This window comes from Taudactylus pleione, unplaced genomic scaffold (assembly GCF_031769625.1).
Source record: "Taudactylus pleione unplaced genomic scaffold, aTauple2 ptg000190l, whole genome shotgun sequence".
Classification (NCBI taxonomy): Eukaryota; Metazoa; Chordata; class Amphibia; order Anura; family Myobatrachidae; genus Taudactylus; species Taudactylus pleione.
In genome coordinates this window covers 7,777,606-7,799,338 of record NW_028284592.1, presented here as the reverse complement: position 1 = coordinate 7,799,338, position 21,733 = coordinate 7,777,606, and the positions used below count along the sequence as shown (strand labels likewise).

The window sequence follows — 21,733 nt, the reverse complement described above, 5'->3', positions numbered from 1 at the left end:
CAAGGCACCCTAATAGTCCAGGTTTTAAGGCTATCCATGCATGATCACATGTGGCTTAAATAGTAAGTCAATCAATTTGATTTAATCATCTGTGCTCAAGCATAGCTATCTTTAAAACCTAGGCTGTTATGGTGCCTTGGGGATAGAGTTTGGGAACCACTGAAGTACACAATACACTATTGTATGATCACTAACAATGTTATTTACTACACCCAAGCAGTGGATTCAGTTATGGCAGGATGAATGGTTGCAGTCTAGGGGTAAATTTACTAAGGGTCGGATCTGCCGTCGCATTGAAACTGACGGGCATCGATGACGGATTACAGTTTTATAAAACCAGTAGTTACTATTACATCGGATATGACTGTCATTGTTATCCACCGTCGATACCCATCAGATTTCAACCCTCTATTCCACAGCAGATCTGACAGCAAAGCCGCTGTCAATTTGTAGCACAGCACAGATCACTATAATCTGTGCAGGTTTGGTTTTATTATATTGGGCCTGATTCAGGGTTATACGCTAATGCCGCCGCTGTTGTATCTCTGGGCCTGATTCAGACCCAGTCGCAAGCACTGAGCGCTCGCAACCGGATCGATGTTTGCCCACTGGGCATGCGCACGACGGAGCCGGCTCCGTTTTGTAGGCGTGGCCGGGGGATGGCTTCACAAACGAAGGCGTTCCCAAGCGAACTCCTGCCGTTTGTGGGCGGCCCCACTGACATCACCAGTGATGTCAGTGGGAGAGCTTCCCACTCTATTAGAGCCAGAAGCTCTCTGGGGCTTGCGGCCATGAGACCCTACCACAAGGGTCTCGTCGCAAGCCCGATAGTCGCGATGGTCTTGGTTACCCACAGCTATGCGAGCGGCCAGGAGGCCGCACAAAAAAAACCCAAAAATGCCCAGATTCAGAGCGAGCGCTCTTTCAGAGTGTCCGGCTCTGAATCAGGGCCACTGTATGCAGGTGCTATGCTAAAATATATAAATTCAACATGTAAAAAAACAATGGTATAGCGCAACCTGTGATTTTACATTAACACACAGTTACACGATGAGTCAAAATGTCTCTGTTAAATTTGTTATTCCCTCGACAGTACCATATGTCCACAAATTGGTCTGATGCATAGGAAGCAGAGTCTCTGAATGTAAATGTAGTGACAGGTTTTCCACTATATGATGGTTACATTGCTTGAATATCAACACTGGAAAGTGTGGTGTTTAAGAACACTATCTGCAAATCAGGTAGCTGGTTAGATGGAGAGAAATTGCCAACAGACGTATGCTTTTCTCTGCTCATGTATGTAGTTAGCGAAAGCGTGCTCCACAGTCCTGCTCTTTAGTCCTTAGTGTGAGGACTCTGGCTCTCTTCCTCTATTCTCCTCAGCCTGCCATTTCTCTTCATCCAACCAGCAACCTGATTTGCAGATAGCGTTCTTAAAAATTTTCCAGTATTGACATTCAAGCAATGTAAGCTCTACAGTCCTGCTCTTTAGTCCTTAGTGTCAGGACTCTGGCTCTCTTCCTCTATTCTCCTCAGCCTGCCATTTCTCTTCATCCAACCAGTTACCTGATTTGCAGATAGCTTTCTTAAACACTTTCCAGTGTTGACATTCAAGCAATGTAACCATCATATGCGCCAGACCAACTTATGGTCATTTGGTACTGGTGTGGAAATATCAAATTTAACATTTTGACTCACCTGTAACTGTGTTAGCGTACCCCACATAAGTTGCGCTACACCATTGGTTATTTTTACCTCTTGAAATTCTAAAGGTGTTCTGCATTGTAGCATTGTTTTTTTACATGTTGAATTTGCACTTCGTATACAGACTCAGACTCAGTCGCACACAGATATACATGTCGCATATCAAATGAATCAGTGCAGTCTCGTGAAGTGGTTTGTCACATTTGTTTCTGACTAAAACACATTTTTAGGCAAAAACAAATGCAAAAATGATGCTCGGTACAAGCTGTGTCAGATAGGACCTGGTGTGCCGAGGAGTGTTGTTTGGAGCGACTGCGACAATAGTGTATGAGGACTCATATGTAGTTCTGCTAAAATTAGCTGGCTTAAACTGAGTGACTTTAAATTGGCACAGAACTTTTTGAATTTGTAGATACGGCGATGACCAGAAAGTTTATTATATCAATTTGAAGTTAATATTTATTTTACAGGCCATATGTTTTTGCTTAACTACTTTTCATTAAGCAAGTGGTGGGAGCCTATTCATTTGCCCTGTACACACTGACACCCAGGTAACTGTTAGTGAGGTTATTCAGTCATATTCACTTTAATGGCATCAGATAAATGGGCTTGTGTTATGCATACATGTAGAATGACAGAAGATTTTCCTGTCTCCATAGCACCAGCTTTTTTCTTCTGCCTGAGGTAATCTGTTGTCCTGTACATATGTGTACTCAGCGCGGGTTACACATTTCTATTATTAACTCTGAGGGTGCGTCTAGTTTTCCTCTGTTATATCATGAGGCCTGCTTTTTCATCTTCTCTCATAGAAATTCACATATTACACAATGGGGTATGAAAAACATAGGTCACTCTGAGCATGAAATAGTACCCATTCGCAACAGAACGTCAACTGATATTTCCTAATAATTATGCGATCGGCCTGATTCGGATGTGGAGTCAATGGCAATATTTATGCAGATTGAACGATTATGCATATTGTAAGCTGCACTGGACATGCGCAATGATTGAACTGCAATTATGCTCTCACAAAGGATTCACTCGCAAGGTGAGTGAGAGGTAGTCAGCGTTTAGCGGAGGTAACAAGGGGCGCTTAAAAAACGCAGGTGTGTTTGACTGTTTAAACACTGTTTTCTGGACGTCCATAAATTAGCCACTGTGTTCTTGCTCGCAGCAGGAGAGCCCTCGCCGCTATGTCTGTGACAGCTTAGACTTGCTCAGAAGGCCACCTGATCTGCATTCGATGTTTCCGGTTTTGTGCGTGAGATTCTTTCAGTGGGCGTATCTAACCATGGGACGGTGAGTATCTCATTAGCATATTTTCGCAATTACAAATCCGTAATAGATCGCAGTTGCAATGACATTTGCATCCACACTTAAATCTGAATCACAATCCATTGTCGGCACCTATATCCAGTGCAAGAGTCATATTGCTACTTACCTTGGACCTTCTTGAAGACCCTGGCGCTCATAAACTTCAAAAATCTATCTGCATAAAAACTTGGCCTGTGTACTGACACGGTGTCCTAGAAAGAAAATAACAGGCATTCATGTTATAAAACAGTAAATCCCGTTAATGCAAATTCCTCTGATAAGCCCATGAGAACAGTTTGCCCCAATGAAATTCTTGTGAAAGCAAATCCTGTTATACAAGATTTTTCCTCAGCTCCCCTGGGGGATTCTTATAGAATAAATCCAGTGTACTGATTTACAGGAAAATCAAATCTGCCCAACAAGAAACGCAAGTTATGTTATACTGAGCTGCCTAACAGAGCCCTGGTGTGACTCGTGAACAAAAATATTAAAAGTCTGGGATATTTGTAGATATAACATGTTAAATGAATTGCTGAGAGCAACAAAGTGTAATATTTATTTTACAAGTTTTAGGATGGTCACATTTTTTAAATGAGTTATATGACATGTGTGTACAAACATATCCTGTTGTTAGCAATCAAAAGTTACTTTGTCATGTACAGTAAGGTGTTTGAGGAGATATTTGATTTACTCGTTGAAAGCTCACCCTCAGCATGTGCTTTATATTTTATTTACTCAGGTTTAAAAGAATAGTAACAAGTGGATATGTGAATTCAGTAATATTTCACAAACAGGTTAGTCACTGTTTCAAGTTTAGATGATGTTGATCTGTTCACTGATTGGGTAAGTAGTTCAGACAAACCTTACACAGGGCTCTTACACACTTGCTGCTCTTTCACAGACAGAATTTGGTTGTTAAGTGAATACACTGATGCTCTGGTGAGCTACAGGTTGGATCTAGCCATGCCCACTTCACGTTAGCTCACTGTATACACAACCCACCCCCCTACCCCCCAGCTGCTCTGCACCCATAACTGCTGTCCAGTTTCCAGGCTGATATGAATACTATAGCTGATAAGGAAACAAGCAAAGGGCATACAAAACAGTGGTCACAGGTACGCCTAGGTGTGCGCACAGGGTGTGCGCCTGCACACCCCTTGGACTCTACACTCATCAATAACTGGGATCGACAGACAGAGATCCCTGGCCAGTGCTGTAAGGCAACAAAGCTAACCATTGTGCCACCGTGTTGCCCCACTATGGCTATAGAGGCACAAAAAAGTAAAGAGACAAAACTGAGGTCCCAAATTCAATTATTTAGTTATCATCTGTTCTGACATCAATAGGACACCATGCTAACATCAGCCAAAAGTCATTTTTTGCCTTACTCCTCAAAGCAAACCCCAAAATGGAATAGATTGTGTGAATATGTAAAAGATGAAAGACTCATAATTTCACAAGTATAACAGTCACATGAAACACACCGCTGTAAAACAGTCACATGAAGCACACCGCTGTTTAACAGTCACATGAAGCACACCGCTGTTTAACAGTCACATGAAACACACCGCTGTATAACAGTCACATGAAACACACCGCTGTATAACAGTCACATGAAGCACACCGCTGTATAACAGTCACATGAAGCACACCACTGTATAACAGTCACATGAAACACACCGCTGTATAACAGTCACAAGAAGCACACCGCTGTATAACAGTCACCTGAAGCACACCGCTGTATAACAGTCACATGAAACACACCGCTGTATAACAGTCACATGAAGCACATCGCTGTCATATAAAAGCCTTTTCAAACTTCACAGAATATATGTCTATAAAATTGTGGAATTATGTAACAACATACTTTACATATAGACCCACTTTTCAATGTCATTCAGGCTTTTTCTTATAAAGTAAGACCAGTACATCCCAATTCTATATGCCTTAATAGGTGTGATATCCCCTCTTTTGTTGCCCTGTGTGCTGGCATATTCTATATTTTGCGAAAATTATTTCTTGTAAGTACATTTCAAGTGGTGAAAGCCACATCCTAAAACCACATGCTAAATCCACTGTATTTATTTCCCACATTGCTGGGTGTGTTTGGGTATTTTAGAGGTGTTTGGTAATATAATGCACATTATTGATAACAGTAAACACCCTGCCCTGCCAAACATACTACTGGCAGGTTCTTCTCACTTCAGAAAGACATATTTAATGAAGGTCAATACATATGGGACATAAAAGAAAGCTATAGCCAATCACACTGTAAAAATACAGGCAAAAGACTGATTCGCATTGTACAGTATGTGACTGAGAAAGCAGGAAATGAGACAGTATGCACTAGCATGGGTAGGAAGATGTGTATATAAAACATCAAAGGATACATGATTGATTTCTTAGCAGGGCTGGGATCACATGCACAGTCTCTTTTGTAAACAAAAATGATAAAGACTCAGGTGTGGACTGACTTCTATGGTAACACGTAGGGATATACAAAGCACAAAAACAACCAATGTTGGTATGACTATTTAGCAAAGAAATGTGGCTTTTTCTTTATATGAAGCATTATATCCTATAGATTGTAAGCTTGCGAGCAGGGCCTTCCTACCTATATATCTGTCTGTTATTACCCAGTTTTGTTCTATTAATGTTTACAATTGTAAAGCGCAATGGAATATGCTGCGCTATATAAGAAACTGTTAATAAATAATAATAAAATAAATTATATCAGTATGAATGAACAAACTGGCAATGATTTAAATTGTAAGCTCATTTGGTCTGGGTATTCCAAAAGCTGGCCACAGAGCAGACCAACTTTCCTCCAACCATCCAACTAGTTGGTTGGTTGGAATTAAAGTCTGGTAATGCATGGAAGCAAATGACAATCAGCCAACTAGTTGGATGGTTGGATGAAAGTTGGTCTGCTGTGTAGCCAGCTTTAAATTTGATTGCAAATATGGTTAAATTATTTGACCAGCAATTTCAATTTTCCTAACTAGCAGGATGCCTCTCTAAAGTTAGTTAAGGGCTAATACATATTACTGTTTAAACACAATTACATAAATCTGAATCCTAAACTATTAAATATAATTTTTATCTAATGAATGCTGTGATATTTATTTATTTATTGTTTATTAACAGTTTCTTATATAGCGCAGCATATTCTGTTGCTCTTTACAATTGGAAACATTAATAGAACAAAACTGGGTAATAACAGATGGATATATAGGTAGGAAGGCCCTGCTTGCAAGCTTACAATCTATAGGGAAATAGGCATTGATACACAAGGATAGGTGCTATATATTGCATTTTGGTCTAGCCAGAATGCAGAGTTTCTTGGTGGGCTGCATGATCCGGTCACACAGGAATGTCGGCCAAATGTCAGGAGGATGTGAAAGAAAGAAAGTGTGAGGTTATGTGTGGACTGTGAAAGGGGAGGTAATTAGATATGGACGCTATGAAGGTTATGTGGGCGGTTCTGGGATCTGATAAGCTTGCCTGAAGAGGTGAGTTTTCAGGGAATGCTTGAAGGATTGGAGACTAGAGGAAAGTCTTATTGTGCGTGGTAAGGCATACCATAGAGTGGGTGCAGTCCAAAAAAGTCCTGTGTCCGTGAATGGGAGCAAGTAATGTGTGGGGATGAGAGATGCAGGTCTTGTGCTGATCGGAGAGGTCGGATTGGGAGATATTTTGAGATGAGTGAAGAGATGTATGTTAGTGTGGTTTGGTTAATAGCTTTATTTGTAAGTAAAAGTAATTTGTATTGAATACGGTACAAAACCGGCAACCAATGGAGGGACTGACAGAGCAGAACAGCAGACGATGAACGTTTGGCGAGGAAGATCAGCCTTGCAGCTGCATTCATAATGGATTGTAATGGCAAGAGCCTGTTTTTGGGAAGACCAGTAAGAAGACTATTGCAATAGTCAATGCGGGAAATAATGAGTGCATGGACTAGAGTTTTTGCAGTGTCTTGTGTGAGGTATGGTCGAATTTTGGATATGTTTTTTAGATGTATGTAACATGATTTTGAGACAGATTGAATGTGGGGAACAAAGGAAAGTTCAGAGTCAAGGATGACACCTAGGCAGCGAGCTTGTGCAGCAGGGTGGATTGTCGAGTTATCAACAGTGATAGAGAGATCAGGTTGGTAACTGTTATTGGCCGGTGGAAATATAATTAATTCTGTTTTAGAAATATAAGGATATGTACTAAAAATACAAACTGGTGTTATTTCTTACAGGAATAATAACAAGTAACCACATAGCTGTTTTAAATTACAGGATCAACGATTTATCAATGTAAGTAAATTAACATGTAATACATGCTTAACAAATATTGTAAACTCACCCCATCATACACTAATGCTTTCCATGAGTGTTCCAACTTCTTTATCAGCCTAAGACAAATTAATAAAAGTAAATTAATACCAAATTTCATAATGCTGGTTTTACAATAATAACATTATTTACACTTTTGAAGAGTAATTTACAAACCTGCTAACATGATAAAGTGTAGTATAAATGCTGCTTTGTGTTGTTACATGCCTACAGTTCCGCAAATGTATTTGTTTTTACAGGTAAATGTGTGAAATTTGCAGTAGAAAAGGCAATGTCTGTGGGCAGACCTGGTGCCAGTGCCCAGACTAAGCACGCCCTCATGCCCCCTGCTTCTTATATGTGGGGAAAAAGGGTATTCATGACTTTCACCCTTCATAACCAAGCTTGAAGTGTGACGCTGTGCTGTGACACCACTATGTAGTGTCATGCTCTCAGCCTATCACTGCTACTACTACACATGCCCTACTCTGTTATGAGTCCCAAGGGCTGTTCCGTGCAAACCCCCTAGAACCCAGGCTAGCAAGGTCTTCTGCCACTAAGAGTCACTCGTTGTTCCCTTAGAACTAAACACGGTCACAAGTACTTAGATGGCCGCCTGGTCTTAATACTCAGGGTAGTAGCGGTTTGCACGAATAACCAATGGGATCCAGTGGAAATGTGAGGAACAGAAAGCAAAAAGTCACTGGCAGGGCAAAAGAGCCAAAGGTGTGGCTTGAGAGCTGACGGTGCGACTTAGGAGCCGATGGTGCGGCTTGAGAGCCGACGGTGCGACTTAGGAGCCGATGGTGTGGCCTGGGAGCCGGTACATAAGTTGGTGAATTGGTGATGCGGCTTTGAGAGCCGATGGCACAGCTTAGAGCCGGTAGCAGAAGTTGCTGAGCTGCTGAAGTGGCTATGAGAGCCGATGGTGCGGCATAAGAGACAATGGTGTGGCTTGAAAGCCGATGGGGTGGCTGAAGAGACGATGGTGCGGCCTGAGAGCTGGTACACAAGTTGATGTACTGGAGGTGCGGTTTTGAAAGCCGATGGTGCGGCTTGGAGCCGGTAGCAGAAGTTGGTGAGCTGCTGGAGCGGCTTTGAGAGCCGATGGTGCGGCTTAGAGTCGGTAGCAGAAGTTGGTGAGCTGCTGGAGCGGCTTTGAGAATCGATGATGCGGCTTGGAGCCGGTAGCAGTAGTTGGTGAGCTGCTGTAGCGGGTTTGAGAGCCGATGGTGTGTCTTAGAGTCTGTAGCAGAAGTTGGTGAGCTGCTGAATCGGCTTTGAGAACCGATGGTGCAGCTTAGAGCCGGTAGCAGAAGTTGGTGTGCTGCTGGAGCAACTTTGAGAGCCGATGGTGCGGCTTAGAGCCGGTAGCAGAAGTTTTTGAGCTGCTGGAGTGGCTTTGAGAGCCAATGGTGCGGCTTAGAGCCGGTAGCAGAAGTTGGTGAGCTGCTGGAGCAGCTTTGAGAGCCGATGGTGCGGCTTGAGAGACGGTACACAATTTGGTGTACTGGAGATGTGGCTTTAGCCGATGGCAGCACGGAAGCTGCTGGTGCAGCTGGGAAGCCGATAACCGTTGGCTAGGCAATACAGCTGGAGAACCAGGACACAGTATAGTGAGAAGGCACAGAATGCTGACCATGCAGCAGAGCCGAGAGAACCAAAAGGAACGCTATAGTCGGCGAGGCGGAAAAAGGCCAGCGTACACAAATAGGAGAAGGAACCAATCATGCCGTGCTGTGGATAATACGTGATCTCCTGTAGCATGCAGACTGAGGGAACTGGAACAACAACGTCAAGAGGAGGTAAACTGCAAGTTGGAGACAAGTCGTGACCGCGACTTGTAACACTCTGCCTACCTGATGTACAAAGTAAGAATAACAGTGTGTGAGGGGAGGGCAGACAGGTTTTACATAATTAAATACACCCATCTTCCTCTTTGTCAATGAATGAGGAAGGTGGGTTTCATTTAAGTTCTCTGGCAGGTGGATGGCACAACAGGGAAAACAAAAACACTGAATGAGTGTCATTATGCATCATAAACCTTGGATCCCCTGACAATGGCCATGATTTGCCTTAGGGTGTTGGCAGCCTTATCTGCCAGTACTATAAATGTTTTTGCATCTATTAAAAGGATGTTGGGTGGATTGGGAATTTTCTTGCCTAATACATATTGGCCATACATTGTTTCTTGTTTTCTTTTCACTTGAAAATGTTTAATTTCGTGGGATGGAATTATTTATATGAGCTGGAGGTGTTCTCTGTTTTACTGGTAGGCGCATAGCCCTTTCCTCCCACAAAACCATTTGAAGTCTCTGGCTGGTCAGAGCTGCTATAAATGCAATCATGTCCTATATATTTAATGATGTATGTTTTCTACCTTCCATCTGCACTTTTGCAGAAAAGGGCAAATTTCCCTGCTAAATGAATTTTTGAGTTGTTTCCAAAGACTGAATTGTAGACATGCCCACCAAAGTATACCTGACAAACAATCATTCGCAGTAGTGGAGTATGAGGCAGTGCACTATACTGTAGGTAGTTAAAGGAAGGTGTGAGCACTGAGACAATACAAGTGTATATTACTTACCTGTAGGACTGCAGAATGTCGATAATACCCATAAACAGCAGCAGCCGTTCTCCTCTATGGTTTTTTGCTGGAATGCCGCCCATCCTATCATAAAAGTAAGTTTGCAATTAAAGAACCTGTTTTTTGTCTTAACCATTAAAATATTAAAGGACTAATATTTTAACTAAGCTTTGAGTTAGTAATATGAAAAAAACAAAACACACAGGTGCCTATCAAACGCGCCAAATGCCCCCTGAGTTATACACTCGTGCTTCACTATCTGACCATACTTGCAGCCATCTCTAGAGGTGGACGCAATAGCGGCTGCAACAAAAGTCTACTGCATCTGTAAGGTAAGGCCGCAGCCAATGGGCTTTATATACTGATTGCTAAATCAAACATTTTTTTATACTTCTATAGAACATAGCAAAAGGAACAATTACCCTTAATATCATCACACAATTTTCTTTGCTCCCAAAAAAAACTATTTAAAGTACAAATAAATTGATCAATTAACAGCATGCTTGAAAATTCAGTTAGCAGACAACTAGTCGGTCTGTACATGCAATCATCTGCCAGCATCTCAGCCCAAGGGCTGTGTATGTATAAATTTGCAAACCAATACTGTTGCTTGGTGATCAGGCTGTAAACAAACTTTGCACTTTCGGGAGATATCCGCAAAAGTTAAGCATCCACTGGATTTATTATGGTGGATTTGCAGCAGATATCAGAGATATCTGCTGCAGTTCTCCCATTTCCAATCGCTATAGCAGCATGGGGGCTGCTATATTATTAAATTTAATGTGCAAAGCATTCAGGAGCTTGGCCCCGGTAGCTAACCATTGTAGCCTATAGTATAAATTACATATTCCATAATTTAGCGGCTCCCTCCACGTTATTGGCCATTTGTACATGTGTGCTCTGATGATGGGGCACGCACAGTAGGCCTCCAGGGGTCCAGCAGCAGAAAGTAAAGTGATCACATCAGCTATCACTTTATTTTACACATCAAAGGGATGAGCTCCTATCAGAGCTCCTGTCCCGGGATGTAATTCTACATACAATCAGGCGGTAGATAAATTCTTATTTCCGCAATTAGCAGCTATAAGAGCTTATAATTATTGGGACTAAAACTCTCTTTGCTAGTCAGCTGTCACAGTGAACAGTTTCAAGTCTGTTTAAAGGGCTTAACATTAAAATGTTCTCTCTGCAGTGTCTCGTAAAGGTTTCAAAATGTAATTTATTAAATGACTCACATGCTCTCCTTTATGACAGAGTCGACAGCCATCCCTGGACCCTGTATAGACTCCAGTGCAGTGGAATAGAGAACTTTCTGCACAGATGGCCGCTTATTGTCTATGGAATACTGAGAAGTTTCTCCTTCTTTCTCTTTCGATGCATGGTCAAGCACGTGAACTCCAAGCAGTAGGCTATAGTCCATAATTTTGAAACTTTCTAGCACCTGTTAAACATGGACAAAATACTTCTCATTAGTAGCAGCACAGCATATGTAAATTAGATAAATTCTATAGCTGATATTCACGTAAGAGCATCTTAGAAAGCTCCCATGCTAGCTTCCCCATCCACCAAAACTGGAGAAATTAACCATGTCATTTTGCATTTTAGACTGGTTATAATCTGCCATTCACAAATTCATAAGGGGTACAGTCAGTGGCTCCGAAGATCAGTTCACTGACGCGTTTCGCTCCATAAAGCTGTGGCTTTTTCAAAGTGTTTCGCTCCAGCTTTACAGTGCGAAACGCGTCAGAAACTGATCTTTGGACCCATCTGTAGTGTCTATTGGCATCTAATTATTTTATTCCATCATCCCTTCACCAGCACGTGAGATTCGGGGTTTCGCTGGATAACAGCTGGCTACCAGGAGCTTGAGGCAGGATTGAGACGCGGCCGGACGGACACTGGCACATTGAATATTAAGGAGCCGCTTACACCTCGTCTCTCCGGAGCCTCCTCCGATGCTCACAGCTATCTAATTACATATACAGTATTGTGAACCATGGAGGTGACATGCTTATTCAAGCAAGGATACAGGTTTCCCGTGATTCCTATTATACAGTTGATCTTGCTGGGTGAGACTGAAGATTTCTAACATTGTTTAGATGTGGACACTATGGAATAACATTTATGTTTTTAAAAAAATAAATTCTTGCACATACATATTTTTACAATTTTTTGATCCACCTCCTTCAGCGGATTTTTTCAGATTTTTTTCAGATCTGTCTAATTCTATTTAGATTTTTTGCTAGCTATAACTTTATTGTGAAATAGCATGTATTATTTGGAATTAATTTACAATCCTATAAATGTCTGATCCTTAAAGTCTAAAATACTGTAGGTGATCAATATTGTATGTGATTATATTTTGTTTGCTGTTATTTTGACCGGTCAAATAATTTTATTCAATATATTAAATTGTTTGTATTCTTTATATTCTTGTCTTGGTGGTGATCTGCTTGTATCAATTCTCCTTATTATTCATTAGCGCAGATATTCTAGTTTATTGTTTGTACTTTGGCACACCTGGCAGTCAGGTGTAGTTTAGTGTGCTACCACAAGCACATTGTGTGTATCTGCTGCTTTAATTAGAACACTTATCCATACAGATGGTTATGTATTAATTTACAATCTATGTGATTTGTGGTTACAATTTGTATTAGCGCTGAGAATTTCATTGTGGGCATGAAATAATTCAGTATATTTCAAAAATGATACGACATGTCCAGTATTTCAAATTAAACTTAAAGAGGTTATAGATGATGCTTGTCATTATAATCAGCAGCATCTATAAGAAATCAATATCAACTCATATCTGACCGTCATCATTTTTTTTTCTTTTGCCTCTTGGGTCTTACTGGTGACCATCATATTAAAACTTACATTTTAACTAATCTGTTTCAGCCCATATAATCATTGCCTCCACTGTATGTCACTGTCAAGTCTTCTTTAGAGTAATGTCTATAGTCTAAAGCTGGGCACACACTAAGCGATGTGTACTCAGCTGATATGTTGGCCCGACATATCGGATCCTTGGTACACATCAGAACGATGTAACGAACGACGGCACAATCACTCATCTCTTTTTTCATTACACTGCATGGCGCCATGGTGCAGCACATCAAACCTGACAATGCTGCATACAACCATGCATACACATACACACTGCACGATATGCAAGAATTGACATTCCGATGTGGCCAAATCGGAACGACATCGCTCCAGTGTGTACCCAGCATAAGCTCCTCTCCAGTGCAGACTGCAGCAGTTCTATACAAGTGGCATCTAATGAATTGTGCCACACTGTTAAAATGTTGCCTTGTTAACAAGAAGGCCAATGCCAAATAGATATCTTTATACCACTTATATACAATTTGAGATGTTAGTGTCAGCGATCCCTGCAGCAAGTGTATGGCCGGTCGGCCAGTCGCCTGTGCACAATGCAGGTGCACCAATATATCTTTCAGATATAGCGATATCGATTGTGCTGCAAGGGCTGACCTGATATGTCTTTGAATGAAGTCATCACAGACATATCGGGTGTACACACCCTGCCGATGCACTCACGATATATCGCACGTCGATAGAACGAGCAATATATCGCCAAGAATTAGGAGCAAACAATAAAAAGTAGCAAATTTGCACCCTTGCAAAAACCATGTATTGCATCAGGTGGGGCTGATTTAAAATGTGTAGAGAGATTAGAATTAGGATTGATGTGTCCTTGCTAAATTTTAGCGTAAAAACAAAGACCAGGATTTGTTTGTTACATGCAAAAGTAGCTGATATATATTTCCTGCGTGCAAAAATAGATAAATAAAATGGATTACAACATGGATTGTTCCAGGAGTAAACTGCACCTTTTTTTTTTTTTTATAAGTCTCAGTATGTGCTTTCAGATGAGCAAACATTGTGTAAATTGTGATCTTGTTTTCTATTTAAAAACAAAAAACAGAAAATAACTATTCCATTTAAATACATGACATTTTGTTTAGCAAAATGTTCTTTACAAGGATAGTACAGACCAGGAGAAGGCAACATTTTTATCTGTGAGTGCCAGACATTAACATTACGGGATATATTTACAAAAGTACGGTTTTTAGAAGTGGAGATGTTGCCCAAAGCAACCAATCAGATTCTACTTTTATCTAGCACCTTCTAGAAGATAATAGCTAGAATTTGATTGGTTGCTTTGGGCAACATCTCCACTTCTAAAAACCTGCACATTCGTAAATATACTAAAATCATTCTTAAAAATATTAAAAATAATTCTAACATACTTTCACATATTAGCCATTATTTATTAACCATACCTGGGACTTGGAGGTGAATTCTCCTGATATACTGCATTTGGTTACCATGAAATGATTTATTGGCAGATTCAATTAACCTCATGCAGCCACCGTAACGGCTTGTGGCGGCTTCGCAGGGTGTGTCTCTCAGCCTATGTGATGTCAGTGGGAGTGCTTTTGGCTCTGATAGAGCCAAAAGCACTCCAGGGCTGGCGGCAACGAGACCCTACCGCAAGGGTCTCGTCGCAAGCCTGACGGTCACGATGCATCGCGACCATCATTTTGGCCGCTCGCTATAGCTGTGGGTGGTTACCCACAGCTATGCGAGCGGCCAGTAGGGACGGCCCTGATTCAGAGCGAGCGCTCTGTCAGAGCGTCTGGCTCTGAATCAGGGCCAGAGATCAGGCTACCATTATTGCACTTATGTGTCTAATTCAATCTGCCCCTAAGTGTTCATGGACTCTATAATATACCACTATATAAATACAACTTTTAAAATAGCCACTTGCAATGTGTTTGCCATTTGTACTAATTACATTTGGAGCTAGTTGCAGAAATACATTAGATTACCATAAAGATGAACAAATATATAAGACCCACCCATATGTTTCTCTTCCCTATTGCATGCCTCCAAACATTTTGTAGGAGAAAGGAGTAACATTGTGTGCTCGCATGAAAAGGGGGAATGGCTTCATGTCATGGCCCTGTCACACGTCATTTGGGGTTTTAGATGTGTATCACACACCACTTCCTTATCACCCTGGAAGTATGCCCAGCGCACTGCAAGCTGCTGGGTTGCCCCCAACCTCTATTGCCAGTGTATGAATGCCTAGCACCGATGGCGAGAGAGAACTCCTTTACAACAGGTTAACACTGCCCGAAAAGTGGGACTGTCCCCCCAAAATTGGGAAGGTTGGAAGGTATAAAATGCAACAGCACATCACAGGCATCTCCCACACATCACCCCAAATTTGACCCCAAATAATTAACCGATGTCAAACTTTTACATGAATTAATTCACAGAGTCCAAACTAACCCAGTAACTAATTAAAAAGTGATAAATATCAGTGCAGACGAACATCTCCCTGAGGAAGGAGATGCGTGCATGTGTTGTTATAGATGAGATACAAGTCCAATAACTTTAAAACAACATCAGGTCTGCTTGGGTGTGCCCTGAACATCTCCATCTGTGGCCTACATATCTGTAGATCAGCACTGTAGACACAGGCGTGGTCACTGGTTTTCCAACTGCTGCAATGCATAAACAATGGTGAGCGCTATACAGTACTAGCTTCCCTACCCTGATACATGTGGCGATATCGTGTAACTCATAGTGTGTGGTCCCAAAATGATTATCAGCTTTTTAGAGAGAGGTTAATGGCTGATAACAAGCTGACATAAAAGATAAATGATTTGAACACTATTGGACAAGCAAAGCAGTTGGAAGAGAATCACAGATGGTGGCTGTTGTGTGCGTGGTCACTTTCCTACTGTACTTACATACTACAGTTAGCCAGTGACGTGTGGTAAAACTGGACTCTGATCTGAGCGCTGAGTGGCAAGATGTTAGTGAGTGTGGTTGGTTTTCGGCCAAAGTCAATATTAATAATTTCACAACTAAAATATCAAAAAGGATAATGATTACTGGACATTTGTGAGATAAAAGCTCATAAATTTTTTATGTAGGGGTTTATCTACAAAGTGTCGGGTTTCCTATTCGATATTTAAATGTGTAGTAAAAGTACTGACATTTTAAATATCGGGCATAAACACAAACAGAAGTGTTGGGTTCTACAACCCCTTAGTTTGTTTTATGTAATAAATGACAGTGAATATTAGAGAAACCCAAGCATTATGCAGGCAGATTGCTTTATTTATAAGAGTAATCATTCTGAATGTATTCCTCAGATGAATATTTGTTATTCAAATTAGTAAGTATGCAAATATGAATATGGCCATATTTCAATCTAATTTTCATACAGAAGGAACATGTGACACGTCTTCCCAGCATTAGAACAGGCTGGTAATCAGAGTATGTCATGGTGACAATAGGATTAATGTTGTTTGAGAAAAGCAACCAAGAGCAAAGAACCAAAAAATAAGGAGATTTGACACAAAAAGGACTGTTAATATGTATTTACTAAATTAAGACATTTATTGGTAAAATTTAGAGGGAAAATAGATACAAAATCCCTTCATACTGCGTTGCTGGACTCCTTGGCCAGTTACACTACGTATTCTTCCACAAAGTTTATCAATATTTTTCTAGAAACAAAGCCGTTAATGAAGGACATGATAAGGAGGAAGAAAGGGCATTTTTATGGCACATTCACGTTATAGAAATGAAGGGCCTGATTCAGAAGTGGAGGGATGTAGAACATGGGGCGTAAGACGCAGATGTTCTACATCTGCGCATGCCTCCGACACGCAATGCACATGCACCCCGATGGTTACCGCAGGGGACACAGTTCAGAAATGCACAGAGATACATGCAATTCCTATAGGTGTTTCTGGGCGGGCAAGGGATGGTTGCCATTGGCGGGTGCGTCGGTGCATGCCATTGGCGAGTGCGTCGGGGCATGCCACTGTCTGCACTGAAAGAGGCAGTTCCACTGACAACAGCGGCCAAATCCTGTCAGGCATTCTGAGCAAGTGTAGGGTTACTCAGAAGTCGGATGGTGTGGCCCATGTCCGACGCAGCCGCTACTGCATAGCAGGCCCTGTATATATACACTGATGAGAAGACGTTCAGCACAGGATTAAAAATACATTGTGCTCCTGGTACTTGTGGTTCTCCAAGTACCAGCATGCGGGTGAGACTTGCTGGGACCTGTAGTTCTCCAGCAAAAGGCAATATTAGTTAATTTATTTTGTACACACACTATATACACAATCAACCCGGCACCACCGTCCAGGGATGCCAGGGATAGCCGCTGGCTATCAGTGTAGGCCTGGGGTGCTCTGGAGAGGTGGACTCCTTTATTGGGGGGGTCCACACCTCCCCATGGATCCCCGGCCTGGGCTGACTAACGGTCAGGTGCAATGCTTTGGCCAGGGGACCAGGTAAGAAGGTTCCCCTGGCTGTGGCATTACACCCCTGCTAGTAAGAGTCTGGTGAAGGTTATGGAAAATACAGGGGACTCCTAGTCATTTTGACCCCTGTATGTCCAAAACCAGGACCGGCTCACTGAGCCCAGTGCTGGTTGTGCTAAATACAGGGGACCCCTAATTCCTTTGCCCTCCGTATTTTCACAACCAGGACTGGCTCTGTAAAGTCAGGGGCTAGTTGTGCTTTTAGGGGGGGACCCCACGTATTTTTTAAAATTTTATTTTACACTTTACAAGCTTTTTACACAGATGCATGCATGGATCTCACTGATCTGTGTCTGAAGCAGGTATGGGAGGGGAGTGGGAATGCATGTCCAGTGATGGCCGCATTGTGCAGGTATAAACGACATATCATTCATCGTTCGGTAGTGCATACACACTGCATGATTAGAGGGGAATTGTTAATGAGATTGACAGATCTTCTTGCATGTACAAAACATCTGAAGATTCGACCAACAACCTGCGGGAACGGTTAGGGGAGGTTAGCTTTAGGCACTAGGGGGGAGGTTATGTTTAGGCACCGGGGAGGGAGGGTTAGGGTAAGGGGTTAGGGTTACTTACCTAGAGCCATCGGGATTGTAACCTGGTCAAGATGCCGGCGTCGAGATTCTGACCGCCTGGATCCTGAGAGCCGGCATCCCGTACCCACCCCATGTAGAATGTGCTTTATCTATTTTCTCTTTTCAATGTTCCATGGTATAAATATTAGTGTATTTACTGGTAGATAGATTTTAAACTTCATTCTTCAAATGATTTTCTCACTAATGAATGAGCTTTGTCAGCAAATTTTGCAAAGCATTTTAATTATCCTATTTGATATCTAATGGTGAATTGTTTGGCTATAGACTACATAATATGAAATCAATTTATTTAAAAAATTACTTGGGCAAACTGCATGTGTGGTTAGATCTATGATAAAGATATGCAACCTATCCAGATGTTATGTAAAAACAGCCTCCACCATGTCCTGCAAGTTGTAGATGAAGAGCCATAGGATACCTAACACTGCATTAGACTATGAAAATAATTAGAATGGATGAATTGTCTCTTGGACTTGATCATAATTTGTTTATATTGAATTTTAAATAGTCTGATTTAAAAAGAAACTGAAAGCACAGAATGCTGAATAAGATTATATAATGAAAATTACATGCCCCAAATAAAAGGTTATAAATAGTACTTTACAGCTGGTTAGTGTTCACAACCATAGGCTGTCCCTGAAAGCAGGGTGCACAGAGCTATCAGTAGGTCTTTCCCATGCCACAAACTCTATGTAATGCCTAGTAGTGTCACCGTTTGTGCTAAACAGAATATTTAATACAAGTTTTGTCCCCGCAAACATATAATGAAAAACCAGACACAGATTAAATTCAGGAATCAATCTGACTGAGCTCAGGTCAGTTTGGGTGAAGGAAAATCAGAATACTCATATCTGACTGCTTTGAAAGGAAATTAAATGTCTGTTTGCTGGGTAGACCTATGTGAGCCTCCCACTGTCCAATGTGATCTGTACTGATAAAGTACAATTCAGTATGTTTTCATTTGATTTAATTGACTACATCAACAGTCATATGCCAATGATCACACATTAAAAGATTTGATTAAAAAAAAAAGTGGATTATTGTAAGTAAAGAGGAGCTCCACATATAAATGTATTCAGTAATCCCATAAGTATAAAGCAACATCTAAATATACATCTGTTAATCTTTTAAAACAAGCACTAATCTTTTCTATGATTTACAGCATATATAATATTTTATTTGGTAAGTAGCTCGTTACTGTTAGTAAGAAAACGACATGAGCCACGATGCTATGGGCTTCAACGGAAAACCCATACCATAAGACATCTTAGTACCTTAAAATAAACCCACTTAATATAATTAATGCTAAAATACTTGTAAATTTGCTGACTGATACAGCTCACTGTCCTAATATGTCACATGGTAAAGTGATTGCATAAACAATATGCTAAACAATTCATACTATAAAAATACTTGACTGATAATAGGTTATTTATTACTGAGTAACAGTGCAAGTCCATATAGTGTTTAAAAACACTGGGGGCAACATTTAATAGCCTGTGAGCTGAGGCGAGTGGTCAGATTTCAACGATTAAGTCGCTAGATTTAAACCTGCAATTTTTCTAAAGTCAAAACAAATAAGACCCTCTCTCTTAACATGGCGACCTGCTATAGAGGAGTGGACGAGAGCAAGTTGCAATAAATTCTTATTGAATGTTTAACTTGGCTTGCTCTTTGAAGTACATACATGTGCCATAAAAAGTGAGACATGACTGATGCATGTTGAACTGCATCCCACATGAGTTTGATTGGATGAAAATCTGGCAAACTCATGATGCCAAACTCAGAGGAATGCTCCTCCTGCCATAATCTGGTGGCTATGGACCTGTGCGTTGGCGCATTGTCGAATTGAAAGAGCATGCTTCCCTCTGAGTAAGCACATGAAAATGATCTGCAAGGATAGTTACATAGTGTCCACCAGTCAGTGATGTCTGCAGAAGTAACAGGGGCCGTAATGCATGCCAGCTGAAAATACCCCATACCATAACAGAGCCACCGCTGCACTGGACTGTCCCTTATGCAGGGTTCCATTAACTCAAGTGGTTTTCTCCACATGTGTAATCATCCACCTACCCAAAACATGTGGAACCTTGGCTTGTTGAACCAATCTACACATTTGCAGTCATCTTGCATCAATGGTTTTGTTCACGAGCCCAGGCAATGTGCAGAGCCTTGTGCCATGGGGTCAGCAATGTGACTTTAGAATTAATGCAATGTGTGAAACACTACTATCCATGGTAAAATTATAATACATGTTTATAATATTATATTATATAATTTAACGCGATACAAGGTGTTCTTTGTAAATATAAGCTAAAAGGAGAAGGAAATTGTGATGAAAGTTAAGTTTTACATTACAGTTGTGTGCACACCACAAAATAACAGTGTCACCTAGTGTCATGAACAGGAAACCTGGTCTATTGCTACCTCAGCTTAAAGGTTAGGTGCAGCTATTTTGTGTGCTCTCATTAAAGAGTCTATTTGTGGCTGGCTAGTCCTTCCACAATTTGCTTTCTTTCCTCTACACTGGGCCACAACCTGGGTTCTGACTGATTAAAAGGGCCTGATTCAGAGATGTACACTATAGCAATAGAAACGGCGGTATCTCTCAACTCACAATTGCAAAAATATGCTAATGACTCACTTGCCGTTTAGTGCATAGAGACGCCCACTGAAAGCATCTCACGTTGCCACTAATGCACAAAACTGGAAACATCAGCAACACTGAACACAGATCAGGCGGCCATCAGCCTTCTAAGTAGTCTAACATGCCACAACCACAGCGGATCTCCAAACACACAGAGGGCTCTCCTGCTGTGAGCAAGAAAGCAGTGCTAATATATGTGCACCCTGAAAACGACATTTGAACAATTCGACACACCTCCATTTTCCTGACCACCCACCTTAACTCCCCAAAACGCTGCCTGTCACTCACTTTGCGAGTGAATCCTCTATGCAAGTGTAATCGCAATTCAATTGCTGCATGTGCACAGTGCGGTTTACACATACGGGCAATGACAAACAATTGCTCAATCTGCGTAAATATATCGGCATTGCATACATCTCTGAATCAGGCCCAAAGTCCATATCCTCTTGCGGGGATCACTGATGAAGTCCGGTGGGGATCTTGAGGGAAAATTTACTAAAGTTCGATTCAGAGCGATTTAAAATTGATATAAATCAACCAACATCCGCATATTTATCATCCGTGTGTATTTGGTTGTGTCTATTTCACCCTGTTTGCATTTATGAGCTATGTGCATGTGTATACTCTGATACAATCGTTGTCTGGTTTTTAGCTACAGGATTATTGCATTTACTCCGTGTTTCCCATTGCATGATATGCCCTGTTCCCACAGTGCCAACACATCTATGCCTCTCATTGCATGCTACACACTGTTCCCACATTGCTAACACATCTGTACCTCTCATTACATGCTACCCGCTGTTCCCACAGTGCCAACACATCCGTGCCTCTAATTGCATGCTACACGCTGTTCCCACAGTGCCAGCACCTCTATGCCTCTCATTGCATGCTACACACTGTTCCCACAGTGCCAACACATCCGTGCCTCCCATTGCATGCTACACGCTGTTCCCATAGTGCCAACACATCTGTGCCTCTCATTGCATGCTACACGCTGTTCCCACAGTGCCAACACATCCATGCCTCCCATTGCATGCTACGCGCTGTTCCCACAGTGCCAGCACCTCTATGCCTCTCATTGCATGCTATGCACTGTTCTGACAGTGCCAGCACCTCTGTGCCTCTCATTGCATGCTATGTACTGTTCTCACAGTGCCAGCACCTTTATGCCTCTCATTGCA

At 41.5% G+C, this 21,733-nt stretch overlaps 1 protein-coding gene across 4 annotated transcripts in view; it reads right to left on the bottom strand.

The window, feature by feature from the left end:
- PIP5K1B (phosphatidylinositol-4-phosphate 5-kinase type 1 beta) overlaps positions 1-21,733 on the bottom strand; it is a 159,560-nt gene that overhangs the window by 38,146 nt on the left and 99,681 nt on the right. For all 4 annotated transcript variants that reach the window (XM_088476651.1, XM_088476650.1, XM_088476652.1 and 1 more), the window contains 4 exons: positions 11,166-11,371; positions 9,931-10,014; positions 7,375-7,423; positions 3,146-3,230 (listed from right to left, as the gene is read on the bottom strand). In XM_088476651.1, coding sequence (XP_088332777.1) covers positions 3,146-3,230; positions 7,375-7,423; positions 9,931-10,014; positions 11,166-11,371 — 424 coding nt within the window. The remainder of the gene's footprint in view (positions 1-3,145; positions 3,231-7,374; positions 7,424-9,930; positions 10,015-11,165; positions 11,372-21,733) is intronic.